This window comes from Vanacampus margaritifer, chromosome 9 (assembly GCF_051991255.1).
Source record: "Vanacampus margaritifer isolate UIUO_Vmar chromosome 9, RoL_Vmar_1.0, whole genome shotgun sequence".
Lineage (NCBI taxonomy): Eukaryota > Metazoa > Chordata > Actinopteri > Syngnathiformes > Syngnathidae > Vanacampus > Vanacampus margaritifer.
The window spans coordinates 18,813,761-18,838,164 of record NC_135440.1 but is presented as its reverse complement, the minus strand read 5'-3'; the positions used below and the strand labels follow the sequence as shown (position 1 = coordinate 18,838,164).

The 24,404-nt window shown below is 37.2% G+C and overlaps 3 protein-coding genes and 3 long non-coding RNA genes across 12 annotated transcripts; all 6 read right to left on the bottom strand.

Moving 5' to 3' along the window:
- Positions 1-1,361: 1,361 nt before the first annotated feature.
- Positions 1,362-3,286, bottom strand: LOC144058061 (uncharacterized). Of its 6 annotated transcripts, none has more exons than XR_013295370.1 (3): positions 3,261-3,286; positions 1,788-1,957; positions 1,362-1,682 (listed from the first exon to the last, which is right to left on the bottom strand). It is a non-coding gene; the product is annotated as an uncharacterized LOC144058061 (long non-coding RNA). The 6 variants fall into 6 exon arrangements; XR_013295372.1 differs by lacking the exon at positions 3,261-3,286 and adding an exon at positions 2,437-2,455; XR_013295373.1 differs by lacking the exon at positions 3,261-3,286 and adding an exon at positions 2,351-2,368.
- Positions 3,287-4,566: 1,280 nt separating this feature from the next.
- LOC144058099 (uncharacterized) lies at positions 4,567-5,636 on the bottom strand. The gene is made up of 3 exons (XR_013295384.1): positions 5,474-5,636; positions 5,184-5,353; positions 4,567-5,093 (listed from the first exon to the last, which is right to left on the bottom strand). It is a non-coding gene; the product is annotated as an uncharacterized LOC144058099 (long non-coding RNA).
- Positions 5,637-8,154: 2,518 nt separating this feature from the next.
- Positions 8,155-9,954, bottom strand: LOC144057236 (uncharacterized). Its single transcript, XR_013295191.1, has 3 exons — positions 9,851-9,954; positions 8,535-8,681; positions 8,155-8,461 (listed from the first exon to the last, which is right to left on the bottom strand). It is a non-coding gene; the product is annotated as an uncharacterized LOC144057236 (long non-coding RNA).
- A 4,674-nt stretch (positions 9,955-14,628) lies between these two features.
- LOC144058264 (protein S100-A6-like) lies at positions 14,629-15,421 on the bottom strand. Its single transcript, XM_077576627.1, has 3 exons — positions 15,266-15,421; positions 15,010-15,188; positions 14,629-14,932 (listed from the first exon to the last, which is right to left on the bottom strand). The coding sequence occupies exons 2-3, from the start codon at positions 15,142-15,144 to the stop codon at positions 14,732-14,734; spliced, it is 336 nt and encodes a 111-aa protein (XP_077432753.1). The 5' UTR covers positions 15,145-15,188; positions 15,266-15,421; the 3' UTR covers positions 14,629-14,731.
- Positions 15,422-17,137: 1,716 nt separating this feature from the next.
- Positions 17,138-20,875, bottom strand: s100a10b (S100 calcium binding protein A10b). Its single transcript, XM_077576628.1, has 3 exons — positions 20,738-20,875; positions 18,517-18,675; positions 17,138-17,666 (listed from the first exon to the last, which is right to left on the bottom strand). Exons 2-3 carry the CDS (start codon positions 18,652-18,654, stop codon positions 17,508-17,510), a joined length of 297 nt encoding a protein of 98 aa, XP_077432754.1. The 5' UTR covers positions 18,655-18,675; positions 20,738-20,875; the 3' UTR covers positions 17,138-17,507.
- A 1,537-nt stretch (positions 20,876-22,412) lies between these two features.
- krtcap2 (keratinocyte associated protein 2) lies at positions 22,413-24,388 on the bottom strand. Of its 2 annotated transcripts, none has more exons than XM_077575828.1 (5): positions 24,227-24,388; positions 23,181-23,335; positions 23,018-23,081; positions 22,749-22,815; positions 22,413-22,674 (listed from the first exon to the last, which is right to left on the bottom strand). In XM_077575828.1, exons 1-5 carry the CDS (start codon positions 24,228-24,230, stop codon positions 22,554-22,556), a joined length of 411 nt encoding a protein of 136 aa, XP_077431954.1. In that variant the 5' UTR covers positions 24,231-24,388; the 3' UTR covers positions 22,413-22,553. The 2 variants fall into 2 exon arrangements, with proteins under 2 accessions (XP_077431954.1, XP_077431956.1); XM_077575830.1 differs by having other exon boundaries at positions 23,181-23,332; positions 24,227-24,370.
- Between the last annotated feature and the right edge of the window lie 16 nt (positions 24,389-24,404).

Genomic DNA, 24,404 nt, shown 5'->3' with positions numbered 1-24,404 from the left:
TTTTTGAATGAAGTGCACATTTTTGCTTTGACATAAATAGTCAACTTTTTTTTTTCTTCAAGAAAAACAGTGTATTCTAAATAACATTGCATTAGTGGACCAAGAAATAAACAGAATCATTCATTAGTCTCAGGTGGCCGCCCTATTGGGCACTATCACCCGCTGAAAGTAATGTCATAACGACATTAGCACTTTTCCAGCTAAAACAGCACATTTTAATAAGCCGGGTTTCATAAAAATAGATTGGTATGAACTGCAACTGTGTCAGCCTGTCACCATCAAGCGCATGGATTGAGTTTTATCATATTTGGATATGGTGTTGAACTGTTGATGTTGGTGGTAACAGTATTGTACGCTGGCAGTATAAACTGGTGTAAGGCCAGCTCCCAATCAAAACGACAAGTCAAGTAATGATGTCATGTACGCAGGTTACAGCTGAAGAGGGTCTTCTGCCCAGATTTAGTCATAACTGTTTTAATTTCCTTATTTCTTTTGTCGCGATTTCTGCCGGCATGTCTGGAGGGCCTCCTCCATTTCCACAACAATGGGCCATTGTCTGTGGTTGAAGTCAATGTGTTAGTATGATGTCTTTAAAGTATCTCATGTCCGGTGAACTCCGGGTGGGCTGTTTCCTGGGGGTGTTGTGGTACCGCCCTTCAAGATAGTATAAGAATGTTGTGAGTCCTCTGAAATCTTCGCACTTGTGAGAGGCTGCAGCCACTGTCTGGAACTCACTTGTGCCCGGAATATTCTGTAGAAATAAAAGCTTTGAAGTGACTGTTCATCGATCTCCAGCCTGCATTCGGATAACCAACATTCTCACTACCCGAAAGAAAACGAACACGCGGAAGAAAAATATCCTTTTCTTCAACACAGCCTACAGGGAATGTTATCAAGCCGTGATTCCTCCACAAACCGGTGCGATAGAGTAGACAGAGCTTCTTCCAGCTCAAGCGAAGCTTCACAGGTAAAGTTAATAACGTGTATATCCGATATTTATTTTATAGAGTTTATTTCAAATAACTTTGGACTTACAGTCTTGTAGCTTTAGCTAAAGACATGCTATAGCACTAAATTATTAGCATTTGGATTTGGCTAGTGTTAGGTAATTAGCACTGGCATATATTATGAAAAACTGTGAGAAATAAACTTGATACATTTATAAATCGTGTAATTCAGCGCATAAATCCGCCCATTGCTCTTTGCTATCCCTCCACCGGCTTCAATGTAAACATTTAGCTACGTAGCATGTACCACATTGGCTATTGAGGGGTTTATGAACCGTTTTCTTCATCCAAAAGGGGCATGACAGAAAATAAATCTTGAGAATTACAGTAATGAAGAGACAGGACGCTGAAAGGTTTGTTATTATTATTATTTTTATTTACTTCCTGTCTTGAAAAGAAGCATACAGAATAAAAAAAATAAGGTTAAACAACTTTGCAATGGACCCAAATTAAAGAATTCCTTTGTCACCAATTAAATATGATGCCTTTTTTTTTTTTGCTATCCCTGATTATTTGATATATTTTTTAATCTCTTGCCCCTGGCGTAGTCTTAGTGTAGTACAAAATTGCCAGCTTGGTCATCGCGTTGCAGAATTCAAGGAGTTTGACCTCTTCATCTTTGTTCCTATCCACTTTCTTCAGTGTCTCCTTGATGTTCTCCATCGTGATTTTCCCCTGTTCAAACCCAAATCAAGAAAACGTTAAGTCACAGGGAACATTGTACGCACGAACAACCGAGTCCTGTGCTGTGAATGTGTTAGCGTCGGTACGGCCCCTCACATCAAAGTTAGCGATGGTGACTTCATTTGCAAGCAAGGCGTCAATCTCATCCTTGTCCAAACGCTTTTTACATCCGCCAGTGTTGTATTCCTCGAAGAGGTCTGACATCGTCATAATGACTTTATCCAGGCGGCCCATAGCTTCTACTCAGGTTGGGAAAAAATCTATTCCTGTAATTGTTATGAAAAAAACAGGAGTCATTGTCTTTTTAAAAATACAGCACAATAGATTTAAACATCACCTGCAATGACAGATATACACGCATCCAGCAAACCCCGTCAAACAACTTCCTTCCGCACTTACAATATGTTCAGCAGACAAGATGAGAGATGTCTGACAAGTCCAAGAGATGTGCACCTTCTTATTTTCAAATTTGCACACACACACACGCGCAATCAAAATGCGGTTTAAATAAAATGTTTCAGACAACACCTAGACTGGTTTCACCTTCCAGCCCAATTTGACAGAGAATCCACTTTCTTTCATTTGTTCCGAACCACTTATCCTCACGGGGGCGTGCTGTAGCCCATCCCAGCAGTTAATAAACGAGTGAGAGGGTGTACCTTGATGAACTAGTTGCCAGCTGGAAAAAAACAAACCAAAAAAAAAACGTTCACCTTCACACCTTTCGAGTCACCAGACAACCTACCAAGCATGTTTTGGGAATGTGGGAGGAAACCGAAGCAAATGGAGTAAACACGATGAAACCACTTGTACATGTGGAAACTGTTTAACACAAGAGAGTTTCTCTTCCTCATTGTGTTTGTGGTGTACTTACTGGCAACTAAGTAAAACTTACATAAAAGAAGAATGTCTTTGTACTTGCCACACCTATGTTAAAAAAGTGCACAATGAATCCCATGTACAATCAATGGCTGTGATTTCAAAGTCGCATAAAATGACTATTTCAGAAATAATCTTAACACAATTTTTATTATTATTATTGACTCCACTACTAAAGCACTGTAATCGTGCCATTTTACCATTACGTAACTTAGCTAGCCTTGATTTTTCTTTTTTTAAATTTTGCGTATGCTGCTGAAGTCCTCTGATGTTACACTTTGAAATCACAGTGACAGACTAAAAAAGGTCATCTGGGGTTGCCGTGGCAACTTGCCATCGGCAAGTATTATTGCGATGTACTGCTGCTTAATGAAGATTTCCTTTAATTAAAAGCGTGCTTATATGCCTTTTTGCTGCCAAATGTTAATGCAGTGGAACCACTACTGTGCTAATTGTCAGTAAGGTAGGGGCTTTAGGACCCAGATGCGGGAAGGCAGAGCAAGGAGGCAGAGGTGCAGTCCAAAAAGAGGTTTTAATTTCTAATAAAAAAAAAACTAACTTCAAAAAACAAAATAAACTGAACTAACAAAAGATGAAGCTAAACATGACAAAACAACTAAGGCGAGACTAACAATATGACATGCATCCTGATAAGGTCACAAGGTCAGCGTGACGTGGCGAAAGACTTACGATAGTGGCAACAGCAAAAATGAACCGACACAGACAGGGGGGAGACAACCGACTAAATACACCAACACTAATGACATGACAAGACACACCTGGCTGAGGGCACTGATTGGATGACACATGAGGGTGATGGGGACACAGGTGGACACAATCAGGGTTGACACAGACACCACACGAGGAAGGGCAAGTGACCAGAAACGAGAGGAGTAGACTTTTCACAATAAAACAGGAAATGACAAGACAAGGGGAACACACAAGGAAAACATGACAGGGAGTAAACAAAACTGAAAATAAACATGACACTAATAGGTCAACGTTATTTATATAAGTGTACAACTTTTGTATTGTACCATACTGTATTATAAGCAGGTCATCCTACAGATATTGCTGTTCAACAACAAATTTCAGGTTTTACCAGTCAGCATTTGAGGACCATTATGTAGGAAAAGAAAGTGTCATGAATTAGTCTGAATATCATTCAAAGGGAAAAGTTACACATCATTTCTTTAAGGTGTGTCGTCTCTTCTTCCTTTTTGGTTTGCAGACATGGTATCGAGTAAAAGCCTGCATGACTTTTTGTTATGATGAAATGTCTTGAAAAAGCCGTAACCCTTCATTGTTTGATGAGAAGTAGTGTTCGTGATGAGATAATTAATACTGCAGGGCTAAGTTGGCCAAACGTAAGTAAATACTTATGTATTTTAAGAAAATAGTTCTATATGTTACAACTTGAAAAAAGTCAATATTACTTGTTTTTGGTCTAAAAAATGCTATTTTCAAGACCGCTGTGGATGATATGAATATATATATTATTTTCTTATTTTTCAAAATCTTGTCAAGTAAAATTTTCTTGTTCTGTAGGCAGATCATTTTGCTTATCGTATTTGAAGTCATATTTTTCTTATTTTACTTTTTTCCTTAAATTTTATTATATTAATATTAATATTTTACTGCACCTTTTTGCAGTGTTGTATTGTTTTGTTCCCGTGTTTTTTAGTACTTTACTTTGTCCCACTTCTCATTTTTGTATTTCTTAAATTTATTTTGGTCTGTTAACCATGTAAAATGACTGCAAATACACATTTATTTATTTATTTATTTATTTATCCATTTATTTATTTAGGATTTTTCTGGGTAAGTATGTATGTTATGTTTTATAAAGAGTAGTAGTTATTTTGTAAAGGAATACTACACAGACATGTCTAGCCCATTTTATTTGCCGAAGCACCCCTAAAATATAAAACACACCCCAAATTTGAGAGAAAGTGAAATTGTAATTACTGCACACAGCAAAAAAGAGACAACACCCTCAAAGGGTTATTATTATTTTTATTTGGTTCCTGTCTTGAAAAGAAGAATACAGGGGGGGGGGGTGCAGACCAGTAACGTTGTAATCGACCGATATAAAAGAATTTATTTGTGAAAAAAAAATATATATATATATATATATATATATATATATATATATATGTGTGTATATGTATTTAAAAAAAAAAACATTTATTAATTTTTTTTAAATTGATTTGTCTGTTTTTTTTTAAAAAAAAAGGAGAGCAATGATGATGTCAAATCGAATGAACAATACTGAGCTCTCCTGAAAAAAAAAAAAAAGAATTTATTTGTGGTTAATTATAGCAATATGATGCCATTTTTCATATAACTATCCCTGATATTTTTTTCCTTTTTTCTTTTTATTTATTGCGCTTCCTGTTGTTTCCTGCGGTAGTACACAATGGCCAGTTGAGTCAAAGCTCTGCCGAAGTCAGAAATTTTGAGCTCATTGTTCTTGTTCATCTCCTTCAAAGTCTTCCTCATAATCTCCATAGTGAGTCTCCCCTGTCAAAACCCAAATTAAGAAATTGTTAATATTGCACACTTATGCAACCATGTCACATGCTGTGAATGCATTTACTGCGTGTCCCTCACTTGAAAGTTGTCTATGTTGACTTCATCCTTAAGCAAAGCTTCAATCTCATCCTTGTCCAACCGCTTTTGATCTTCGTCAGTGTTGTATTCCCTGAAGAGGTCTGACATCGTCCTAACGAGTTCATCCATGCGGCCCATGGCTACTCAAATTCGGGAAAAGGATGTTCCTCCTGTATGAGTTTTGGTAAAAACAGAAGACATTCAGACAGCACCCGCAATTACAGATATCCGCTTTAATTTTTAGCCTAACGTGCATCCAGCATACTCCAAACATACAATTGAGCACGTACTGTATGTTGGACAGGCGAGATGAGCTCTTGTGTGACTCCCCAAAGATGTCCAAAGGGCTCAATCGAGATGCATCTTTTTATTGAATGTCTAACCCATTTATTCAAATGTGATCCAAGTCAGATGTTCCGGACTCCACCTAAACTGGTTTCACCATTCTAATTGGACCCAAGTACATGTGCCGTTCTTAATTTGACAGTGACAACAATTAAATGGGTGAGGACTGTTTATCACAAAGAGTTTGTCTGTGTACGAGGCACACCCATGTTAAAACATGCTCAGTAAAACCCTCTGCATTATATAACTTCCTTAATCAATGGTCGTGGGTTCATTGCAGGGGTGTGCGGTATGGGTTTGACTGAACAAACTGTATGTATAAATTTGGACTCTACTGGCCAATAATATATATATACTGTCATCTAAATGGCCCAACATGTCTGACTGCACGGCTGGGGGGCTGCAAGCACTAATTGGTAGACACAAGGGATGATGAGAACAAGTCGACACACAAACCTGACCATAGTGACAAGATATATTAAAAAAATGCAACACAGAGAAAACATGGTAAAACTAAGTCCATTCAAGACCAAATGAACATAAGCACAGATCATGACAGATAAACCATGCGGTAAGAAAGGTGTGCTGCACTAGCTAATGAAGGTATTATTTGATTACTATATTAAGTGTAATCTTTGCGTGTTCCAAATAATTGCATTGAGATCTGATGAAGAAGGATTCTTTGCAAAGATTTATTTAGAAGCTTCCAAAGACACAGTTAGGACACCCACTTCTGAATGCAACGTGGAGCCCCAAGTGTGTACTCGAATACAAAACATCCACTTATTTATAGTCAAAAGATAAAAGGTTCCTCTTCCCGCCTCTTGATTGAACAAAGGACAGACATGTCGACTCCTAGGTTGAACAAAGGTGTAATGTTGAACAAAGGACAGACATGTCAACTCCTAGGTTGAACAAAGGTGTAATGTTGATGGTAAACAGACATCTTTAACAGTTCCCCTTCTTGCTTGTGGGAACAGATGCAATCAGGATCTGACCCCAGTCCTTCAGTCCCTAATGACAAGAGACTCTGATAACATCATGCACATTCCTATCTTCAATAGCTTTGAGGGTACGAAGATCAAATAAAGTTCACAAAATCACCATCCCACTGTATATATATATATGTATCTATATGCCTGTAAGTAAATTCAAAAACAGCAAAACTATAAATTGAAAATGTTAAATGTCTTCACTAACTACAAACTGCGGCTACGTAGCATTGCTTTTCTGCCCTCATTAGTCGTGACCATATTTTATTTATATATACATTGAGACACTAAACTTATAAAAAAAATAAAAATTGTTAAAACATTTTCATCATACTCTCTTTTGTTCAGCCTACCATTTATTTTGGGTGTTATCCCATTTTAGACCACCAGGTGATGACAGACAATGTAATCATCAGTAACCAGGTAAGTACTAACGGACCTTCTCAGTCCGTCAAGGCCAGATAACGACGCAAACGCTGACAGATGCCCACTTCACTGTCGCACCGCAAAGTACTTCAACTTCTTTCCTGGGACTGCAGCCGAGCCACTCTTTTTCTCCTGCAGCAAGCAAGTAAACATACACTTAGCAGGTATGCTAACTTGCTCACGCACTGAAGACATTTAACATTTTCAATTTATAGTTTTGCTGTTTTTGAATTTACTTATAAAGCATATAGATGTGATATAATCATGAGTGTTTAATAGAATACAGTGGAATAATGATTTTGTGAACTTTATTTTATCCTCTCACCCTCAAAGCTATTGAAGATAGGAATGTGCATGATGTTATCAGAGCCTTTTGTCATTAGAGACTAAAAGTCTGGGGTCAGATCCTAATTGCATTTGTTCCCCCAGTCAAGAAGGGGAACTGTATGTAAATGTCTGTTTACTAATAACATTACACCTTTGTTTAACCTGGAGTCGACATGTCTGTATGTAAATGTCTGCTTACTAATAACATCACACATTTGTTCACTAGGAGTCGACATGTCTGTCCTTTAATCAACTTAGGAGGGGAAGAGGAACCTTTTATCTTTTGGTTATAAATGAGTGGATGTTCTGTAGACTGTTACAGACTTGGGGCCCCACGTTGCATTCAGATGTGGTGTCCTGACTTTGTCTTTAGAAGCTTCTAAATAAATCCTTGCAAGGAACCTTCTTCATCAGATCTCGAATACAATTATTTTGGAACACGCAAAGATTACACTTAATATAGTAATCAAAATATTCCTTCAGCACCATTCTCCAAGCCTTCTCTCTTCTGGCTCTGTCCCAATTCTTATAGCTGGTCGTGTTGTAGAGCTCAGGTAACTACAGACCGTGACAATAATGTTTTGAATTTCTCACTTATGCGAGCATTAGTTGAGTGCTAAATTCATTTTACATCAGGCACGTTGTTAGACAGTTGGGGTCCTTTGCTGCGCCATTTTATGTCAGGCAGGTTATTGAACAACAAGGGGTCATAAAAAGGGAAGTATCGGGTCCGTTGGCGATCTTCTTCTGCATTCAAGGAAGGTTTTGAAGTTTGAAGAGTGTCCCGGTTCCGCCTTGAAAGCGTTGGAGGCAAATGCAAACAACTAAAATGGCTGATTCCGATAAATTGACACGATTAAATGACACAAGATTAAACATGATCAATCGTCTCAGATTTTTATTGAATGCCAAGATTACTGACATCAGAAGAAACACGACAAACGGTTGGACGGATTCCTCCTGGTTATCGGGCAATGATGTCAGTCGAATTTGGTATGCAAAGGAGGGGCTAATAGTCGGCCTTTACTTGCGAGGCCCACCTCTGGATTGCCCTGCACGCATTTTTTTTTGGTGGCAAATTTTCATAATGAGACTAACGATCTCCGTGTATTCTACAAAGTCGAGTTTGTCATCTTTGATCTTGTCCAGGTGGTCGAAGGCCTTTTCGACACAGCTTTCATCGATCCCCTGTGGAACACAAGTTGGCCTTTTTGAGAAAAAGAATCAATAAACAACTGTTGCCGTGTCATCACTTGTGTACCTCGAACTCTTTTTTGATGAATCTTCTGAACTCATTCTTGTTCAAAAACTTGTCGTCGCCCTTATGCTCGTTAAAGAAGTCATTGAAGTTGTTCATGCCACACTGCGTACTTGCCATGGCTACTCGGGCAGTCTGAAAAGTCAGCACCTGATAATTGTTGTGTAAAAACAGGAGAGAAATGTCTTTGAAAAATATGAAATAGTATAATATATAAAAGTTCATCTGAATTTGTTGTAAGTAAGTTAGTTAGGTAAGTTTGCAACACATTACAGCCATGCTATTCTGGCGTCCATTATAACAGATTACAACATGAGATAAAAATGTTTTCCATGTTGTTCTTATGTGGGGAAAGAGTCCAAATCATTTTTTTTTAAAGCCCAGCAGAAAAAATGCGGGTCTGAAGGGGTCAAGTTGTTTTGACCCAGAACTTCTTTTAAAAAAATATCCATAAGGCAAATTTTCCGTTTCAAAGAGTAATGCATATACACCTTAATTATTGGTTTGATTTAAAGCTGCGATATGGAATTTTTTGAAAAAGTATTACATTTGCCAAAAATACCTTTACAGTAGCCTTTTTCTTTGAGCATTTATGACTGAAATGTCTTCTAATTAGTAGATTAACTCCTCAGCTGTTCATAACGGGAACTCCTGCAAGCCTCTGGCCAGTATTTTTCAGACTGGATTGTTTTTTTTGTTTTTTACATTTTGATGCCTCGTTTTATATAGGTGGTAATTTATTTATTTATTTTTATCATTTAAATTTGCCAGGATAGTTAACAGCACTCTTCTCTGTGGTGTGTCAACTTTGTAACACATTTGCTTTCCCTTTACCGGGATTTTAATTGTCTCCAAATGTCAATATTTGTTATGCGTTTTCATAAAATCAGGCTTATGTCGTTGAAAATGAAAAATAGCAGTAGCGATTCGAAATTCAATTTTCTGCATTCAGCAGCTTGAAGGAAGAAGAAAATACAAGTATCATCCTTGAATCCATAGAGGAGGTGTGACCGTTTAATATGGCTGCATTTTCGAAACCACAATTGAAAAAAAAATTGCAAATCAGGTTTGTGTCGAGTTTAATTTAAACAGACGGTATAAAGCGGAACATCATTTGCATCAGAAGTATGAATAAAGGTTCTATTCTATTTCTCTTCCACGTCAAGATCAGATTTATGAAACATATATCGCACTAATAATTTTCAGAAAATCTTAAACTAAAAGTATCTTCCTCATCACTTATAAACCCTACAGGGTTGAACTGAATTAATAATTGAACCGTTGTCTAGTTGAAGTCCCATCTTGATTTTAATACTCACAGTATCTTTAGGCGAAGTGAATTCTTGTGTTCTCCAGCAATGGTGATCTGCAATAGAGAAGCCCTTTTATACTTTCAGGATCAATATTCATGATCTAATTTTGATTGTGTGTGTGTTGGGGGGTTGGGTTTAAAACCAGTTTTTCTGTCCCTTGAGTAAGTGGATTATCTTTTCGGACATGTGGAATCTGTGGAATGAATAAAGTCAACAAAAAAACAAAACAAAAAATGCGGCCGCAAACTAGTGCGCCTGTAGCATGGCTCTCCTCTATTCCGTCCACTATTGAACCTGCTTATTCGTTAGAACTGATTTGGTTCTAAATAGTTTTAGTTAATTTTGTTTGCATATTTGTACCATTTTAGTTTCTGTGTTTTATATTACTTTACTGCATTATATTCTTTACTTTTGTATTTCTTACGTTTATATTGCGCTTTTAATCCTGTAAAGTGACTGAGTGACATGAAAGACCCCCCCCAAAAAAATATATATATATACTGTATATAATGTATTTATTATTTATTTACACATTAGGCGAATCATTCTTCACTTTTTTAGCATTGCACAAGTGAGTCATAATAAATCTACGTATGTAGCAAGCTACAAAATACTACTACTACTACTACTAATAATAATAATAATTAGTAGTAGTAGTAGTAGTAGTAGTTAGTAGTAGTTAGTAGTAGTAGTATTTTGTCATGTTATGGCTGTCTATGTACAGAGGCCAAGTTTGAGCATTTGGACCATTTCGGGCCACCGTACTTTCTTTTGTTATCGTCATTGCACACACCCTCACGTCACTTTTGTACACGCATTCAGTGTCATCTCTGCATAAAGGGCAGCAGCCCCCCCGTGAACACAAGGGAGTTTCTCTTCCTCATTGTGTTTGAGGTGTACTTACTAGCAACTAAGTAAACCTTACGGATGTCTTTGTACTTGCCACACCTATGTTAAAAAGTGCACAATGAATCGCATGTACAATCAATGGCTGTGATTTCAAAGTCACATAAAATGACTATTTCAGAAATAATCTGAACATCATTTTTATTTCTATATTCAGAAAAATATGTATGACATAGAAGAAAAAAAGCTCAGACTCCACTACTAAGACGCTGTAATCGTGCCATTTTACCATTACCTAACTTAGCTAGCCTCTGGGGTTGCCGTGGCAACTTGCCATTGGCAAGTATTATTGCGATATACTGCTGCTTAATGAAGATTTTCTTTAATTAAAAGTGTACTTATATGCCTTTTTGCTGCCACTACTGTGCTAATAGGTCAACGTTATTTATATAAGTGTACAACTTTTGTATTGTACCATACTGTATTATAAGCAGGTCATCCTACAGATATTGCTGTTCAACAACAAATTTCAGGTTTTACCAGTCAGCATTTGAGGACCATTATGTAGGAAAAGAAAGTGTCATGAATTAGTCTGAATATCATTCAAAGGGAAAAGTTACACATCATTTCTTTAAGGTGTGTCGTCTCTTCTTCCTTTTTGGTTTGCAGACATGTTATTGACTAAAAGCCTGCATAACTTGTTGGTATGATGAAATAACCCTTCATTGAGCGATAAGAAGTAGTGTTTGTGATGAGATCAGTAATACTGCAAGGCTAAGTTGGCCAAACATAAGTAAATACTTATGTATTTTAAGAAAATAGTTCTATATATTACAGCTTTCAGCTTTACAGCTTGTGAATTTCTCACTTATGCGAGCATTAGTTGAGTGCTAAGTTTATTTTACATCAGGCACGTTGTTAGACAGTTGGGGTCCTTTGCTGCGCCATCTTATGTCAGGCAGGTTATTGAACAACAAGGGGTCATAAAAAGGGAAGTATTGGGTCCGTTGGCGATCTTCTTCTGCATTCAAGGAAGGTTTGAAGTTTGAAGAGTGTCCCAGTTTCGCCTTGAAAGCGTTGGAGGCAAATGCAAACAACAAAAATGGCTGATTCCGATAAATTGACAGGATTGAATGACACAGGATTAAACATGATCAATCTTTTATTGAATGCCAAGATTACTGACAACGTCAGAAGAAACACGACAAACGGTTGGACGGATTCCTCCTGGTTATCGGGCAATGATGTCAGTCGAATTTGGTATGCAAAGGAGGGGCTAATAGTCGGTCTTTACTTGCAAGGCCCACCTCTGCATTGCCCTCCACGCATATTTTTTTGTTGGCAAATTTTCATCATGAGACTTATGATCTTCATGAATTCTTCGATGTCGAGTTTGCCATCTTTGTTCTTGTCCAGGTGCTCAAAGACCTTTTCGAGACAGCTTTCATCGATGGTCCCCTGTGGAACACAAGTTGGCCTTTTTGAGAAAAAGAAACAATAAACAACTGCTTCCGTGTCATCACTTGTGTACCTTGAACTCTTTTTCGAAGAGTCCTCTGAACTCATTCTTGTCCAAAAACTCGTCGTCGCCCTTATGCTCGTCAAAGAAGTCCACCAATATTTGCATGCCACTCCGCATCCTCGACATGGCTACTCGGGCAGTCTGAATAGTCAGCACCTGATAATTGTTGTGTAAAAACAGGAGAGAAATGTCTTTGAAAAATATAACATGAAATGAAAATGAAAATGAAATAGTATAGTATATAAAAGTTCATCTGAATTTGTTGTAAGTAAGTTAGTAAGGATAGTTTGCAACACGTTATAGCCATGCCATTCTGGCGTCCATTATAACAGATTAAAAACATGAGGAAGTAAGACGTAGTCGTCTTGAGTCAAGTTTTTGCGCCTGTGATTGTGTGTGTGTGTTGGGAGGTTGAGTTTAAAACCTGTTTTTCTGCTTCTAATTAAGTGAATTATCTTTTCGGACATGTGGAATCTGTGGAATGAATAAAGTCAACAAAAAAACAAAACAAAAAAATGCGGCCGCAAACTAGTGCGCCTGTAGCATGGCTCTCCTCTATTCCGTCCACTATTGAACCTGCTTATTCGTTAGAACTGATTTGGTTCTAAATAGTTTTAGTTCATTTTGTTTGCATATTTGTACCATTTTAGTTTCTGTGTTTTATATTACTTTACTGCATTATATTCTTTACTTTTGTATTTCTTACGTTTATATTGCGCTTTTAATCCTGTAAAGGGACTGAGTGACATCCTGTAAAGTGACTGAGTGACATGAAAGACCCCCCCCCCCCCCAAAAAAAAATATATGTAATGTATTTATTATTTCTTTACACTTTAGGCGAATCATTCTTCACTTTTTTAGCATTGCACAAGTGAGTCAAAATAAATCTGTGTATGTAGCAAGCTACAAAATACTACTACTACTAATAATAATAATAATATTTATCATTATTATTAATAGTAGTAGTAGACGGGGCCCAGGATTTAATCTACAATCTTGAAGTTAGGAAACAAAAACTCTACCACATGAGCCATGCTACATGCTATATGCTAAATAATCAACGCTACGTTCCAGTTTCACCCACTGGACTTGCCGAATTGCAAACAAAAATGCTGTGTCATGTCCGTTTGCAAACTTATCACTACTCTTAAATATAACATACATGTTGGAAAATGGAAAACGAGAGACATCACGTGGGGTGTGCTGCCTTTTATGCAGAGTTGGCACTGAATGCATGCACAAAAGTGATGTGCGGGTGTGTGCAATGACGATAACAAATGAAAGTACGGTGGCCCGAAATGGTCCAAATGCTCAAGCTTGGCCTCTGTACAGAGAGCCATAACATGACAAAATACTACTATTACTAACTACTACTACTACTACTAACTACTACTACTAGTTAGTAGTAGTAGTAGTACTAATTATTATTATTATTAGTTAGTAGTAGTACTAATTATTATTATTATTATTATTATTATTATTATTATTAGTAGTAGTAGTAGTAGTAGTAGTAGTAGTACTAATTATTATTATTAGTAGTAGTAGTAGTAATACTAATTATTATTATTATTATTAGTAGTAGTAGTAGTAATTATTATTATTATTATTAGTAGTAGTAGTAGTAGTTAGTAGTAGTATTTTGTCATGTTATGGCTCTCTATGTACTATGTACTATGTATTATTATTATTATTAGTAGTAGTAGTAGTAGTAGTAGTAGTAGTACTAATTATTATTATTAGTAGTAGTAGTAGTAATACTAATTATTATTATTATTATTAGTAGTAGTAGTAGTAATTATTATTATTATTATTAGTAGTAGTAGTAGTAGTTAGTAGTAGTATTTTGTCATGTTATGGCTCTCTATGTACAGAGGCCAAGCTTGAGCATTTGGACCATTTCGGGCCACCGTACTTTCATTTGTTATTGTCATTGCACACACGCTCACATCACCTTTGTGCACGCATTCAGTACCAACTCTGCATAAAAGGCAGCACACCCCACGTGATGTCTCTCGTTTTCCATTTTCCAACATGTATGTTATATTTAAGAGTAGTGATAAGTTGGCAAAGGGACATGGCACAGCATTTTTGTTTGCAATTCGACAAGTCCAGTGGGTGAAACTGGAACGCAGCGTTTATTATTTAGCGTATAGCATGTAGCATGGCTCATGTGGTAGGGTTTTTGTTTCCTAACTTCAAGATTGCAGGTTAAATCCTGAGGCCCCGCCCTTGAACAAGATACAGAGGAGATATGATATGACAAAAGAGAACATGACATTATTATCTATTGCATATAATAAGAGGAGATGATGAGGTAAATCTGCTACAGGTTGGTTGTTTTATCAATATGAGTAACGAGGGGAAAAAAAGAGTCAAAGTCTTGTGTCGATTTGTGAGTTGTAATAAACAGACAGCATTAAAGTGTTTAAAATGATCAGTCTTTATTGTTCAGTTTTTTATCAATGCCAAGGTTGTACTGAAAAAGAACAAACACATGGAAGACTTCCTCAGTAAAAGCGCTAATCTTCATCTGCGTCCTCTCCCTTACCGCCCCGTTTGGCGCCCCGGCCTCCCTTGCCACCCTTGTTATATTTTTTTCGGTAGTAAGCTTTCATCAGTATAGAAATGAATCTGGAGTACTCCTGGATGTTGATTTCTTCATCCTTGTTTTTGTCCAACCTATCAAAGGCCTCAGTGAGATCAGCCCTCATAAGTTTCCCCTGCGAAAGACATCGAAATTTTAAGTGACTAATGTCACAACATGCGACAGCATCCTGAGCACTTTTTTTTTTTGTACCTTATAATTAGAGGCATCGACCTCTTTTTCCATCATTGCTTTAAACTCGCTCATGTTCAAACAGTCGCTGTCCTTGCCACAGTTCTTCACAAAGATCTCCACGCATTGTTCGATGGCTTGGTCCAGCTCGCCCATGGCTATTCGGGAAGGCTAAAATGTCTGCTCTTGTTGCACAGGAACTGCTCAGACAGACGGACAGAAGATCAGATAAGATAAGATAAGATAAGATAAGATAGATGGATAGATAGCTACTCACGGTATGTACAGCGAGCGTGTATCCTCTACAACACAGCCTGATGACTGCTCTCGCATGAAGGCAATGACTCATGCGCTGTTCACATTGCCCAGACAGGTTTTTCTGGTCCTGGCGTGGCTCTGAGTGCTTTGTGAATGAGTCACAAAATGTGAAAGAAAGGAGAGTCTGTGGTTTAAAACTGCTAGCAAGATTTGAATGTAGCTACTACCTCGCCCCCCCGCCCGAACAAAGCTAGGCCCCTGTCGAACAATTCTCAAACATGGCTATTCATAATGGCATGTGATTTTAAAAGTGCGTAGTTGTGATAAATACTGAGAACACATACTGAGCTTCATCAAAATACCAGCGCTAGCAATGCTAAGTTAGCATTACTGTAACACTGTAAACAAGCTAACATTAACCACGACCGCTAAGTAACAAGATCAGGTCAGACTTTATAAAAAAAATATATGACAAGTGTTTCTTTGTTGTTGTTCTTTTTAAATGGTAAACTCCCTATTTAAGTTATGTATAAATATTGCTTCTTCTTTTTTTATTATTATTATTATTTTTACATGCAATAAGCATGAACTATATACCGTCATGTTTCAATAAAAAACAGACTTATGCATATATTTTGTCTGTATTTGAAATAGCATTTTTGTCATACATCTTGTCAGGAAGTGCATGATAGGTCAACTATGTGGCCCCACAGTAGATCCATGCTGCCACCTAGTGTTATTTTTTGCTTTCTACTCCCCAGCCGAGTCAAATCTGGGGTTTGAAGGGGACATGTACTGAAACCTGTTAGCATGTTAACATTTGAGCAATTATTTAAAAAATAGTACCAATTTTATTGATCTACCTTTGGACTCATGTTTCCATATTGCTATTTAAGCCACGTGTTAGCATAATGACTTGTAGCATGTTAGCATTTCAGTTATTGTCATTAGAATTATGACAAGACTATATAAGACAAATAAGACAAAGATGTGAACTACATATCCACTTCCTTTTTCACTTTTGTGTTTGTTTGTTTATGTATTTATTTGTCTATATATATATTTATTTATTTTAGGTTAAAGTTACTATAAAGTCATATGTTAGCATCAATATGTGTAGATATTCTTTGGCACAACCGCACATGTCCTTTAATTTATAGGCTATAATAAGTAACACTACATTCCAGATTAGAATTCACATTATGGTTGGCTTATGCTCGTTGTTAGCATGCTATGTGTGTTAGCATGCCAACCTTAATTCTGTGTATTTCTGTTAAATAACTTGCCTTTAGTTGGGATTTGGCTCTCTAAAATAGTGCCATTTGAGATGAATGGCTTCTGGTGTGGACAAACATCAGTGCAGACAGTGTATACTCACAAGCAAGGTTGTCATGGCAACGTATCACATATTTTGAATTCCTCTGATACAAATAAGCTGTGTTCTAAGGGCGTGATATATAAACCCCTTGCAAACCTTTGGTGCCAGATCGTGTATCATCTTGCAAGTCCCAAGTCATAAAACATTGCTGGAATGACCAAAAGTATAGATTTTTGAAAAAATATTAAATTTGCCAAATTGTGACCGACTTATGAGGTTTCAGCCCAACCTCCGCGATATGTTATATTCAGATCAATGATTTATATAGTTTCCCACAGTGCACGTGATGATCTCTGTCCCTGGAAAGTGTCACCAGTTTCACCAATCGACATAAAATTAGGTGGATGTGTATATCATCATCGCTTCTTAAAACTTTAGTTTTTTTGGTGTGTGTGTGTGCGTGTGTTTTTTTTTTTATCTGGCTTGAATGCCAGCATTTTTTGGACCCCCATCAAACTCTGCATAGCAACAGCTGGCAATGCAAATGTTAGCTAAGAAACAGGAAAGAAGCAATTCTGCTAGCTGGTTAAGATTTTATTTTAGCTGTGAAAAGTTTTATCATGACTCACATACAGTACGTGTATCATTTGTTAGCTTTGTGGTTAGAAGAAAAACATCCATCCATCCTTCTAAGGAAAACCAGACAGTAGTGCCAAATAACTTTTAGGCCTCTTGCTATTTATCAACTGCATGGTTATCAATCACAGTGTTTCAGAGGCGGTAAGACCAGGGTGGACGTCTTCGGGCTAAAATGTTTCCATGTGTTCAAATCAAGCGTAATAAAAAATACAGAAAAATAGAGACAGAGACAAGTTGCTATTCAGTCAAAAAAAAAAAAAGATACTCGTGGAACAGACGCTCAGAACAGAAGTGTCTGTTTCCTCTATTGTTTGCCCTTCTTTTGGTGAAGCACGTAACACTTCTCACAGGCCAAGGAGAGGCCGGCGATCAGCGGGAGAAACTCTTCAAAGTCCAACTTGTCGTCTTTGTTGAGGTCCAGATCCTGCAAGATGCAATCCACCGTTTTGGGGTTCTTTTGAGTCTGGAAAAAAAAAAGTGGGGGTAAGGGGTGGAGGAAGAAACACAGTCGTGATGCTTGGCTCAAGGAATAACAATTCGATAGCTAATTTAGCTGACTAGCTAATTTTAGTATATGACATAATGGACATAGAAAATTATCTTTTCCACATGTATGAATTAAACCTTGATCTAATTACTGAGGGAAAGTAAGTAAGATTCTTAACAGTAAAACAATGTTAACTTTTTTCATTGGTTTATTTTATGTTACCATAACAACTGTTAGCAGGTTAGCATTTTAGCAATTATCATTAATTGCCCTGCCTTGCTCCTTATTATACTCAGATTATTAATCTTGCTATGTGTTAGCATACCAACTGTTAGCGTCTTTGCTTTCTACCTATTTGTGGACTTTAGAACTACATTATTTAGGCGCATATGTCCGTTGAGGTCAAAGATGTTAAAGAATTAACATTATGATTATGAATGTGTTTAGGTTTTTAGCATGCTGTCTGTTAGCTTTTCGTATTGTTAAATTATTATTTTTTTTTTTACTCAAAGTTAATTTGGTGTATGTTCGTGCTGCATTAGACGCTTTTTAATGAAGTCCACCATGGACCATATAGACTATTTAGAAAAGAAAACTGTCATTTTGGCCACTCTTTTATACGACAGTAGCAGGTCACGAATAAATAACTATCACATTTTGTTGTTAAGCAGTAATGTAAGCCATTACTAATATATTTTTAACTTTTGGTGAACAGATGTGTCTTTTGTCCGGTTGGGTCAGCTTTTTGTGACCTCTAAAAGCTCCCCCTTGGCATTTTATAATGATATGTAACTTGCCCCATTACATGGAGAGAACGTGCTCTCACCTTGAGGAAGGTCGGCAACTCCATCTCCAGCAGTTTTTTCAGTTCTTTCTTGCTCAGTGTCCTCCCATCGCCGTCGTCTTTGGCGTAGCGGTGGAAGATAACAATGAGGTTCTCCATGCATTTCTCCAAGTCAGTCATGGCTGCAGAGACAGGTGGACGCTGCAAAACGAGAAGGGGCGGGAATTGTGGTATTGTCAATAACTGAGATAGCCATTAATGAAGAAAAACTGTCCGTATCTCATTTGGGGTAATACGGAGATTTACGACGTACTGAGTTTACAAGTCACAATTGTCATAAAGTGTCACATTGGACAGTGACAATATCAGTATTTGAGAGAGTTGTATATCGACTGCATTATTTATTTGGCCCCACCCTTTACTATTGATCTATTTTGTTCCGTGGGGAAATGTATGACTAACAAGAGTAGCTGATAATTTAATGTTTTAAGGAAATTATCAATCTCATATTCATAAGCACAGAGGGCTATTTAGACCTCTCTGCATCATAAGAAGTCATCATTAGTATGTTTTGTTTTATACAGTGTTTATGCATTTTTTAAATTTAATTAATATTGTTTGTATTCACAAGCAGTTATATTTATTAACAGCGAGGTATATATAGAAATAAATAAACACTATAAATAGGCTATTTTTTTTAATGATAAGATAAAGTTATTCATGCTTCAAACTGCATGAATATGACATATTAATATGAAATTGTTTCATTTGTTAAATTATTACATATTAAAATATCCATCCATTTTCCTAACCGCATGTCCTCCCTCACAAGGGTTGCGGGGGATGCTGGAGCCTATCCCCAGGGATGTGATTTGACCAAAGTGAAATTATCTGAAAATTTAGCCGGGGGTCTGGGGGCCGCTGGCACCCAGCTAGGTCCAGGGCAGTGCCCTTCGCCCCCCGGAGCTCATGGGTTTTCCGTGTTTTTAAGTACTTTCAATGCACTCACATGACAAAGAAATAGACAAAACAACAGCATAAATTTTCAATGTATATTGAACTATCCCATATAAAATGGCAGTTTTAGTCAACTCAAAATCAGTCACATTCAAAAACATTGGACTGCCTTTGCTTTTAAAAACTATCACTGAGAATATCATCATATCTAACTAATGTGATTACTAAGTTAACACATAAATAATGTTGAAGAGTTCAAATTTCATGAACAAATAATTGTATCATGACCAAATGAAAAGTAACTCATATTATTATTATGTCTTTGTTATAGCAGAAGATGTTATCTGTCGGAGTCATGTGCATACACAATGAACTACAAAAAAAAAAAAAAAAAAAATCGATTTTTTTTTTTTGGGGGGGAGATAAAAAAAGCGGAATTCCGCGAATTAGCGGAAAAATCACATCCCTGCTATCCCAGCTGGCTTCGGCAGTAGGCAGGGTACACCCTGAACTGGTTGCCAGCCAATCCAGGCATATTGAAATATATTATTTTTAAATTTAAATCAAAAATGTGTATTTTATTCATATTAAACTGTGCTCACTGACGATGATATAGTATATTATAAAACAAAAAAATATGTAAATTGAGTATATGTAAGAAATAAAAACACATGACAAATGATAGCATGATCTACGTACAGTATTTTTTTTTTTAAAGGTCAAACAAAGACAAACAGCTCATTATATCATCAGCAGCCAAACTAAACAGTGTAGCACTAAGGGAGGATACAGGGTGTTGCTTTCATTGGCACTCGGAGCAAATTCTTTTAATTTTAGGCCAAATGTTCCAGAACATACGGACATCCTTATCTCATGGCTACTGCCCTTTGCTCCACGTCCGCCTTTTTCCCACTGGAGCCACACGAAAAAAGTCGTAAAAAATAATACAAAGAGCATGATGGAATCACTTTTAACAAAAGGACAGGAAGCAGAGGAGCCAACAGCAGCAGCAGCTTGTCCCTTGGAAAAGTAGAGTGCGCGCAAACCGCAGACCACCCAATGACGCATGGCAAACACACCCAGTAACCATCATGCAGCATTTTGCGTAAAATTGATGTCAAATAACCATAAACCAGAACTAGGATTTGGACCTTTCACCCGAATCCATTTAGTTGTCGTTTTAAGCCACTGTGATTATGTTTTTTTTCCAAGTTTCCATGAACTATACGTTTTGGTATGCATGCGTATAATGAGCGCAATCTGCCCCTCCCCAAAAAAAGTGTCAAATGAAGAAACGGGGACTTACCAGGCGAGGAGGAGGCTGAGTGAGCAAGATGGCTTTGAGAGAAAAGCAGGAGTTCACTACGAATTTATTGGAGTTTATATAGTCAGCCGGGCAACGCCCAGGACGAGGAGGCGGGAGGGAGATGAAGAAATACGAAGTGGGAGGGAGTTAAAGCAAAAAATGTGCTCATGGAGTCATGCCTCAGTCTACACACGACACTCGCATTTGATTTTTTTTTTCCCGCACCCCCAAATATCAAAACCACAAAGCTGACTTTTTCCCTATTGAAGCTCGGAGGGAAAGTTACACTCTATAATCAGCATCCTTGCATACAGTATGAGATGCTTACAGTCACAAGTTTCCATACACTTTCTCAGGCTGTTGAATGAGAGGGTGTGTCTAAAACTTTTCACCCAGTTTCTGAAACGTCTCATACCATGTACAGTGGTGTCTTGATATACGAGTTGAATCCGTTTTTTTGGGTCACACTCATAACACAAATCACTTGTATCTCAAATTATTTCTCTCCCATATAAATACATGGAAATGTTTTTATTGAGAGAATCAACACTTTGTAATATTATACATTATTAAAAATATATATACTGTACAATGCACCCTGTTATTAACTCATTCACTGCCATTGACGGCTATAAACGTCAAAATTTCATTTGAATAATTTCCACTAGTTTAAATTTTTTTTCCACTTTTGTTAAAAAAAAATCTAGAAAAAATGATTGTACATTTAGAACAGATAAAATTTGTGATTAATCGTGGGTTAACTAGTGAAGTCATGCGATTAATTAAGTTTAAAAAATGTAATTGTTTAATTTTTAATAATCTTTTCTTTAAAATAAATAAAATAGTTTGTTTTTAAATAATTTTTTCTTTTAAAAAATTTGTTTTTTCGCATGACTTCTCTAGTTAACTCACAATTAATCACACATTTTATATCTGTTCTAAATATACAATACATTTTTGTTTAGGTTTTCATACTCTTAACAAAACTGGGAAAAATTAAACTAATAGAAATTGTTAAAATGAATTTTGCCGTCAATGGCAGTGAATTAGAATTAAACTGTTTTTTTGTCACAAGGCTTCCTGGTGTGCGTGCCTTGGCCACCTGGTGGCAGTATAATTCATAATTCACACTTCACTTTCCTGCCAGGTGGGGCATGTCCTGCCTAGAACTTCAGTGGGATTCATGAGACACGACCCATAAAAACAGTTTCCAGCCAGAATAGGGTGTGTAAAGTATGTTATAATTCTTGTGGTTCACCTTGTTATATGTATTTTATTATAACAGTTCCTCTGAGGGGTTTTTTTGTCCTCAGAACTACTCATGTAGGCTGTAGGTTTCCGTACTCTTACTATTAATCATCAAGTCCAAAAGCAAAGTCACAATGTGATTTGCAGATAAAAATTGAACATTAAATGAGTCACAAGTTGAGGTTAACAAGCAAAATGTTGAGCATAAACAACAATATTTGAACATGTTACCATCAACAGGAAGTAAAAAGTAAATATTTTGTTTATTTTCAACATAATATAAATGGGAGGAAAAAATGACAGCTCCAGGAAGAAAATTTATTATTACCTAATTAATTTGAGCACTGGTGCTGCCTTATAAATTGTGAGATATGCGCTTTTCATTAGACAGATTTGACACAATTCACATAGAATGAGACAAGACACATTCAATGTTTTTCTTGATTTTAATAACAAAATGTCTTGTGTTGTATGAATAGTAACTGAATGTGGTGCAGTAATCTCTTGAGTGGAATGTGGACCTGGCCGATGAAAGCAGGAAATCTGTTTTCGTTCACCCGTTCTTTTATCAGTTCTTCCTCTTGCCCTTGGTCGCCATCTTGGCGGGGACGGCCGCGGGTGCGGCCGCCTGGTAGAGGGCGGCGGATATTTTGTTGATGTAATACAGGGCGAAGAGGGAGAAGATCAGGCTGCGAGGAGAGAATGTGGGGGTAAAAAAAAGAGAAGCGCATGTGGAGGGCAGTAAAGTGAAGAGATGACTGACCATGTGGTGACACACACGCGATGAACCAAACCGGATGCAAACAGCGACAGGCACAGGCACAGCAGAACTGAAAGTCCAACAATGTTGTTTAAGCAGGGAATGTTAAACTCACAGCTGAAAAGTCCTGGTACAGATCCGTGTTAGCTTACGTTTCCTCCCACATTCCTTACATTCTGTACACATGACATCATTGAAGACTCTAAATGTCCGAAAGTGTGAATGATTTATATATGTATGTATAAGTATATCTTCATTTTGCATAAACTTACTTTCTGGGAAGATCTTGGCTTGGAACCCTTTCCCAAAAAACAGATTTTCCAGATTACTAAATGCCTGAAGAAGATGAGTCAAGGCTAATGATTTGTAATAGAGAATGTTACGCAATTGAGTGATACCAAGTCAAGTGATCGGTCCCGTGGACAAAGAGGATACAGTGAGGGAGCAGATGAAGAGGATAGAGCCCAGGAAGCCCCCCAGGATGGTGAGCCACTCGGTGGATGCCAGCTGCTTACTGAACATCTGCATGCCGGCGAAAACCAACACCGACAGCAGGCTGGACAGCACCAGAGACGTGCCCGTGTTGACTGCTGCCAGGACAAAAACCAGCAGCTTAGTCCACTAGTTTGCTCCTTTCATGACATGTTGACTAAAATTCTCTTTGTATAACGCAGTGTTGACATTCTTAAATCCAATCCAAGTTACGATAAATATATCTATAAAAATTCTTACATTTTGGTCTGTGGAAAATTTACAATAGATGATGTCAGCGTTTTTTGGTGAATATCTACAGAACATACTAAATCAGTTAATCCTCCTTAAAATATATTTGGGCTAATTAAGAGCGCTGATACTTTTTCGTCTGAGATTTTTATCAAATAACTAAACTGACAGGAGACACAATGCCACACACTTCCTCAGAAAAACTATGAACCAAATGTTTATTAGTTCAGATCTTAAACGCATAAGTTGGAACACATTGTACTAATAGAAAAACACGAAACCAGATTTATTTTCGTAAACCCAAATTCAGCCTTTTCTCGCTTGTTTTACGGTTTCTACATAAGATAGTTGTTTCCTTTAAATTGACAGTGCAGTAAACAACTATTGCCACTTTCGGGATGACTTACTATTATCATTTATATACAATAATGGCCAAGCATTCGTTTCGAAATCCAACTTCACGCCTTCCCTAATGACACGTCAGTGTTCAAGCGGAAGCCTGGCAAATGCTAACATCAAGTCAACGCACATTAGCCACAACGTAGCCAGTAGTGATGTATACACAAGGTTTTGCATTTAGAATTCAGCTTATTACTGTAATCGATCAAACATTTGGCGCTAATATTGTTATAAATCGGTGCTAGTTAGCTCAACAGTTAGCTGGACAAGCTAGCTACTTGAGCAGAGTAATTGTGCCGGACGTCTGTATAAACACAAAAACCAAATAGATAAATTCTCATTAAGCGTGTAATACATACCCATGGTTCCAAGTTAATTTGCCGTAATTGTGGTTATGTTTATTTCCTTTTAAAGGTCCAATTTAACTTCGCCGAACTAGCAGAATAGGAACCGAAGGAACTTTCACCCGGAAATGATTACAATGCTGCGGGTTACGGTAGACATGTATGAAGTGTCTGCCAAGCTATGAAAAAATAT